General features: G+C 41.0%; 1 protein-coding gene across 5 annotated transcripts in view; it reads left to right on the forward strand.

The window, feature by feature from the left end:
- DLGAP2 (DLG associated protein 2) overlaps nucleotides 1-4,489 on the forward strand; it is a 395,598-nt gene extending 391,109 nt beyond the window's left edge. For all 5 annotated transcript variants that reach the window (XM_077926383.1, XM_077926382.1, XM_077926384.1 and 2 more), the window contains one exon: nucleotides 1,352-4,489. In XM_077926383.1, coding sequence (XP_077782509.1) covers nucleotides 1,352-1,570 — 219 coding nt within the window. In that variant the 3' untranslated portion in view covers nucleotides 1,571-4,489. The remainder of the gene's footprint in view (nucleotides 1-1,351) is intronic.
- Nucleotides 4,490-7,781: the final 3,292 nt, after the last annotated feature.

The following is a 7,781-nucleotide window of genomic DNA, read 5'->3' on the forward strand; positions in this document are numbered from 1 at the left end:
AGGATAGTGGTTTAATTTCCTGAAATGGGAATGTTTGCTTATGTTGAATTGTTGTTTATTTTTAGCATGAGGTTTGGCAGTAGCTCTCATGTGATTGGCTGACTGAAGTCACAGGAGAGAAGCATTCCATTCTGTTTTGACTGTTATTCCAGTAACTGTCGTTTTTAACTTTCTGCTGCTTCTGTGCTCTCTCTCTCTCTCGCTCTCTCTGTGTGTGTGGGGGGGGGGGGGAATGGCTGCTGAGAGAGGTTTCTCAGGATACAGCTGACAACAGTGTGTGTTAGTGTGATCTGTCTGAAGTGAAACAGAGGAGATCCCTAAACGTTAATAGGGAGAAACCTGAGCATGAGATTGTAAATATATTCTTCTAAATTATATGTTTATGCAATGCTTTTTTCTGGGGTATGCAGGGGGTACCCCTAAGTATTTTGTGAATCTTTGTACTTTTGTCCATTTACTGTATTTATTTTCCCCAATTTGAACTGTAAAATGGTGATTTTCTTGAGTCAAAATGAGAGTACCCCTAAACATTTTCTTAGGGGGGAAAGCACTGTGTTTATGAAAGTAAAAGGTTTTTTAAATATAGAGTCTGGACATTGCATATCTCATTCATGGATAGATAGATAGATAGATAGATAGATAGATAGATAGATAGATAGATAGATAGATAGATGATAGATAGATAGATAGATAGATAGAGATAGATGATAGATAGATAGATAGATAGATAGATAGATAGATAGATGATAGATAGATAGATAGATAGATAGATAGATAGATAGATAGATAGAGGTAAAGGGACCCCTGACCACCCCTGACCATTAGGTCCAGTCACGGACAACTCTGGGGTTGCGGTGCTCATCTCGCTTTATTGGCCGAGGGAGCCAGCGTACAGCTTCCGGGTCATGTGGCCAGCATGACTAAGCTGCTTCTGGCAAACCAGAGCAGCACACAGAAACGCCGTTTACCTTCCCGCCGGTGTGGTACCTATTAATCTACTTGTACTTTGATGTGTTTTCGAACTGCTAGGTTGGCAGAAGCAGGGACCGAGCAACGGGAGCTCACCCCGTCGCGGTGATTCAAACCGCTGACCTTCTGACTGGCAAGCCCTAGGCTCTGTGGTTTAACCCACAGTGCCACCCGTGTCCCATAGATAGATAGATAGATAGACAGATAGATAGATAGATATAGACACACAACAACAACAACTTCCTCCATGCAACCGCATGGACATGTAACATTTCATGCAGAAGCCTTAGCAAATGTCGGAACTTGCCCTACATTAGCGCTTGATGTTCTTTGGCTTCTTTGTTCAATTCCTTTTATTCTTATTCTTCTTTTTCAATACTAGGAAGAAAGAAAGGTTCCTCCTCCAGTACCAAAGAAGCCCCTCAAAGGAAAATTCCCTATCACGCGAGAGAAGTCTCTAGACCTGCCTGACAGACAGCGCCAAGAAGCCCGGAGGCGGCTCATGGCTGCCAAGCGAGCGGCCTCTTTCCGGCAGAATTCAGCCACAGAGCGTGCAGACAGCATCGAGATCTATATCCCAGAGGCCCAAACAAGGCTTTGAGGACTAGAACACTGCATAGTTTCTCCATCTTTTTTTAAAAAAGACAAAATGAAAGCGAAACGCTTGTACAGTTTGTCTCTTCCCCGCTCATTCCCCCCCAGCCTTTGGTCACAATTTCCCCTACTGAATGATCCTTGGTGTCGTGTCCTTCGTGCCACGAGCGCAGCGGAATGCTTTCGGTTTCCTCAGAATTTGCTGAGCCTCTTGCAAGAACTGCTGTTCTTTTCTCTCCATTTCTCTCTCCTTTCCTTTCCTTTCCTTTCCTTTCCTTTCCTTTCCTTTCGGTATTTATTATCAGACTGAACAATCAGCTCCAAAGGATAGGGCTTGTTGAGACCTTACTTATCCAATATGTTCTCAGAGGACAACAAGAAACACCTCCTGAGATGGAACCCAGCTTACCTTTTTTTGTTTGTTATTTATATTTTTATAAATTATGTGATATCTAGGGATAAGAATAACAGACTTTCAATTGGGTACATCTCACCGTTCACCAGAGGCATTAGCTATTCCAAGTAGAAGGTGCTACAAATGTCAAGAGAAAGAAAGAAAGAAAGAAAGAAAGAAAGAAAGAAAAAGAAAGAAAGAAAGAACCCATCTCTCTCTCCTCTCCTAGTCCCTTGCCTTGTATCTGGCTAAAGTTTCTGCCCATGTGCTCTCCCATTCGGCTCATCTTTGTTACTGCAAAATAACAGTAGGCCTATCATCTCATATTGAGTTGAGTTTTTTTGGAGATGAACAGGGATATCCAGCCATTAACCTCCAACATTCATCAGGAAAAAAGAAGCATGGAAATATTTTCATATGTCGGAAGTGCAGCCCAGAGAGAAATACCCACTTGGAGAAGCGTGTTGAAGTCAGAAGGAGAAATGCAAAAAGAGTGGGACTTGAGTAATTAAAAAGAGGGAAGAGGGAAGCCTTAAGAGTTTAGATCTTCTGCAGCCAGATGTGAAAAGTTCGATTCTAACTCCTTTGGAACATTCACTACATTTTAAACAGGTTTTTTTTTTTTAGAAAAAAATGTTGTATCTATTTTGTTTGCAAACATGATTGCAAAATTCAAAAGTGATGCTACATGACGTGTAATATTTGAAGTCTCAAAATGCTATATCAATTGAGTTTTCAGGGTATCCTTTAAAACAAAATACAAAAAAAAACAAACCTTTGCTTGTTTAAAATGCCAGTTGTGATGTTGTAACCAGTTTAAGAAAATATGAATGTGAGTGGTAAGTATATCTCAGTTTAAATGGTAATCTTAAGGTGAAAAGGTGAACTGTGGCTTACGTTTGTATTTTTTTCCAGAATTCTTTTTCCCCCTATGCAGTATTAGTTTTTTTTAAAAAATAAACATAAGGAAAAGTGTCTTGATTGTTTCAGACTTAAAGAATGCCATTTCAGGAATGGAATGACTTCTAGGTATGGAATGTAAGCAAAGAAGTTTGTTCTCCAAGCCCTTGATAAACACCAAGGCACAAGCTAGGAAAAAAAATATTCTGGAATGAAATAAACACTATAATAGATTTACTCTAATGTAATTACCTTCTCAAAGGTTATGGTCCTAGGTGTGTGGTTTTTTAAAAAAAAATGTTTTCAGGTGAAGACGCAAGAAAACATATCCCACAGATCCTGAAATAAGGATTATGTAATATTAAAAAAAAATATCAAAACTGAATGAAATCCATGAGACAAAATTCTGTTATCGGTTTTATTTGAACAATATGTATTTATTAGCCATAGGCAGAACAGCTACTTAAACTATACTACAGCACTTTGGTTTTTCACTTTGATGAGCACTTTAAATATGTAACTTTGCAACGCCCTTCAGCTTGAAAATGCTAGAAGTTATAGGAGGTTAAAGCAGATCTGAAAATGGGTTTTCTCATCCCCCCTCCATCCCTTTTCCTCCAATGTGTTTTGTTACGCATGCGTTCTTATTTTAGGGCAAAGCTGATATAAGCATGTTTAGCTTCGAGATATGAATCTTTAGAGTTGAATGTTTGAGAAAGGAGAGAACACTGTTAATTGAGCCTGATCTCTTATGTAGATTTTACCAAATAGCCTTAAAACTGAATTTGGAAGCAAAAAACCAAGAGGAATGTATATCACTAAAAATGCAAAAAAATAAAAAAATAAAAAATATTAATAACAATAACAATCCTAAACTATTCTTCTGTAAAGATTAGGATATCCCCTTCCCTAGAGCATTCAAAGAGTTTCTGTACATCAATTTATGGGTAGTGTACAATATTAATGCTGCTTATTGTTCTGTTTCCAATGCAAGCCTATTTGCAGGTCTAGGCAAATTAAAAAATGATGTTTTGTTTCAAGTGGAACTGCTAATTAGAAGTATTTACATGAAAGTAAAGGAACGGAGGATGCATTTCCTAGAGACAGCAGATTTGGAAAATATCTTGCTTGTTTCTTCCTTGTCCCACCACTTCCCTATTATGGCTATGGATATGTTTTTATCTCATTTTTTGAACAGATGTTGCCAAATCACATGTGCTTTTCTCCTTTGAGTAATCCTATGTAAATCAGGGCCTGGTGGTAATAAGGTAATCTGCATTTGATTCCCCCCTACCGTATATACTACATGCAAAGCTAAACAATTTTTAAAGAGTCCACACTTATTAAGTGTACCATCTAATTCATCAAATATTATTTGCACATAAAACCTCTTTCACTCTGAACTCATTTTGCAGGAGCTTTGCTCAGGGGGTTTGCGCTGCAAGGGTGAATCTGCACTGGAGTGTTTCTGTGGCTTCTACATTATCAGCCAGGCATTTTTCCTTTGCCTCCAAAAAGTGCACAGCAACACACAGAACTCTGAATAAACACACGAGCAGAAAAGAAACACGAATGCACATGCAAGATCACACTCAATTAACATGAAATGCATTTTGGCCCTATCTCTTATCTATCTATCTATCTATCTATCTATTTATTTATTTATTTATTTATTTATGGAGACCTCTTTAAAGGGAAGCTAACTTCCAGTGCAGGCGAGACCTTTGATTTGAAGCATTCTTATTTATTTCCTTATTTATTTTACTGCCATGTTTTTAAATATATATATATATATACTTTTATTAGTAAGGAAGGCACAACTCATAAAAGGTAAAGGAGGCCATAAAAGGTAAACGAGACGCTAATTTTGCATCTTGTTCATACAATGATGTTGAATAGGACCCTTTGCCTCTGTGTGTGCTCCCATGTCCCCTGTTTGTTCCACTTCTGTTCCAAAGAAGAATTTTTCAAATGTAAACCAGATGCCTTCTGCTGATTCTGATAAAATGTTACCTGTTCACAAGTCAAGTTTTTAAGTGCAATATATATCCGTTTTCATTTTGTACAGGAAAGATGAAATGAATAATGGCAGGTCATAAGCCATGCTTTCTCATGTGTTGTACTTTTAATTTGTTGGGTGGTAGGAAACTGAAATGGAGGTTTGTCGTAGTGTTGCAAGTCAAGCAGTCTAGAAGAAATGGCGAAGGTTACATAGAGAACATTACTAGAGCTGAAGTCTGTTGTATGAATAGCGATGTGAAATGTAACTGTGTACTACAGCAGTGTTGAAAATGTACAATTTTCAGTTCCTTCTTCAAGACAGGGTGAGGTTCCCGTTTTGAGAATTAGGGTTTACAAAATAATATTAGGTAGACAGGCTAACAGCTCAGTCCTGTGCATGTCTACTCAGAAGTAAATCTCGTTGAGTTCAAGGGGATTTAATCCCAGGCAAGTGGGTGTAGGACTACAGCCTAGTTGCACTTTCATAGTCTGTGAGGTTATTACATTTGACTAATAGCACAAACTTATGTATGTGTCCAGTGCAGCTTCCTCCTAGGTAAGCATGCAGAGGATTACAGTGCCTAAATACACAACATGGAAATGAGTCCTATTGATACAATGAGACTTGCTTCTGAGTAATAGGAATTACACTACAAAGCTGTGGTCTGAGCACACACACCTGTGAATAAGTCGCATGGGGAAAACCATGACTTACCTCTGAGTAAACATGCATAGTATCAGGCGGTATGGAACAAATTATTTTGGGCTAAGCTAGAAAATATTCTAGACTTGCTTGCAATTTGTATCATTTGCATTCCATTGTATGTCAGCCATATGTAGTCATCTTTATTTATTTCTTTTATCATTGAGAGAGCTATGCCCACCCTTCAAATACACGTGTTTTGGTAGTTGGCTACTCGATTGGTCAGAATGGCCTTTATTGAATAAACGTGCAAGGATAGAGATGTCGTTGAGTGTAAAACCAAAAACTGTGTCTTGTAACTTCCAAGCTGGGTCCTCAGAAATGAAGCGCATGATGGTTCTCGTGGAATGAATTCTTGAGAATCAGCTAAAGTAATTCAAAGGAAAGGTGTGGCTTTCATGTAGAAGATGCTACCCCAGGAAATGCTTTGGCTTGTGGAAGTTGCTGTTTTATCATTCAAAGTGCTATATGTGCCCATTGAAGTGGCCCCAGGCAAGCCATCATGCACGGGCTTGCTCATTCTAGTCAAAGGGTGAGAAAACATCCTCTCTTTTCTCACTCCATTCAACCTGCCATATGAACCTTATAGCTCAGGCCTCAGGGGGACTTACAGGAAAGTAAGTCCCCAAATGTTCTATATAGCGCTAGAGGCTTAGGTTTGGGGATGCCATGAATCTGAGAGTTTAAAGCTATAGGGAGGGCAGGAATATGGAGAACAGGAAAAGGTGTTCTTTTCCCGCTGTCCTGAAACATCACACAGTGTCAGGACACAAGTCGCTTGTGGCACACATTCCCACACAACACTGCGCCGTCCCCCAGGATCTTGAGCGGTTATAGACTTGAGCGGGTCGATTCTTTTTTTCCCCCTTCTCCCATACTCCCATCAGTTGACACCTCTGCACGCCATATGTCCTAGATGCTCACAGGTCCTTCTCTCTCTCTCTCTCTCTCTCTCTCTCTCTCTCTCTCTCATGCTCTTAATCTGCAAACTTCTGGGTATCTTAGGAGTCCCCCTAGTATGATGAAGCCTCTATGCTATTTTGGGATGGCCCTGTTGCCAAACAGATATGCACTTCACCACATGAGTTTGTTTATTAGAGGATAATGATTATGCAGACCCTGGTAATGTTATGCTACCCTCACTCTGCACATGTTCCAGAGGCAGTAGAGCCACAAATGGTCAAAGAAGACCTTGGAACCTATGGATCCAAAGGCCTCTCCTTCCCTTGCCACACCTTCAGAAAGGGCGTCCTCCTTTCCCCTTCCATTGGTGTCAATAGGGAAATTTGTGGGATAAGGAGCAGGGGAAAATGGGGGGAGGGGAATCCACACTTTTCACCTTCCACCCTGGGTGGAGTGAGTCAGGAGAGCAATAGATGCAGTAAATACTCTGCTGTGAATCCCCCCCACACACACACACACCTGGGTACATAAAGGTAAAGGTATAGGTACCCCTGCCCATACGGGCCAGTCTTGACAGATTCTAGGGTAGTGCGCCCATCTCACTCAAGATGCCGGGGGTCAGCGCTGTCCGGAGACACTTCCGGGTCACGTGGCCAGCGTGACAAAGCTGCATCTGGCGAGCCAGAGCCGCACACGGAAACGCTGTTTACCTTCCCGCTAGTAAGCGGTCCCTATTTATCTACTTGCACCCGGGAGTGCTTTCGAACTGCTAGGTTGGCAGGCGCTGGGACCGAACAACGGGAGCACACCCCGCTGCGGGGATTCGAACCGCCGACCTTTCGATCGGCAAGCCCTAGGCGCTGAGGCTTTTACCCACAGCGCCACCCGCGTCCCCTGGGTACATAGGATTGCTCATTTAGAGATTTTTTTTATTGCATTTGTAGCCTTCAGTTCTCTATTTGTGGTCAGATAGGGCTATCACTAACATTATTAATAGTGTTGGAGTTATATAATAATTTTGCACACACACACACAAAAAGTGCATGAATCGGAATGATCTACAGCTCAGTGACAGAACAGATCCCTTGCGTGCAGAAAGTACCAGGATCAATCCTTGACATATCCAGGTCACAGGACTGGGGAAGCAACTTTGCCTGAAACCTTGGATTGCTACCATCAGTCAGAGTAGTTAGCGCTGGGCTGGAGAAACCAATGGATTGACCAGGGCAAGAAACCTTCATGCGCTCAGAGAATGTTATTTGCACCTAAAGCTCCCAGTGAAAGCAACTACAGCCTGCCCTTAAATTCAACCCCATT

Source organism: Podarcis muralis, chromosome 3 (assembly GCF_964188315.1).
Source record: "Podarcis muralis chromosome 3, rPodMur119.hap1.1, whole genome shotgun sequence".
Classification (NCBI taxonomy): domain Eukaryota; kingdom Metazoa; phylum Chordata; class Lepidosauria; order Squamata; family Lacertidae; genus Podarcis; species Podarcis muralis.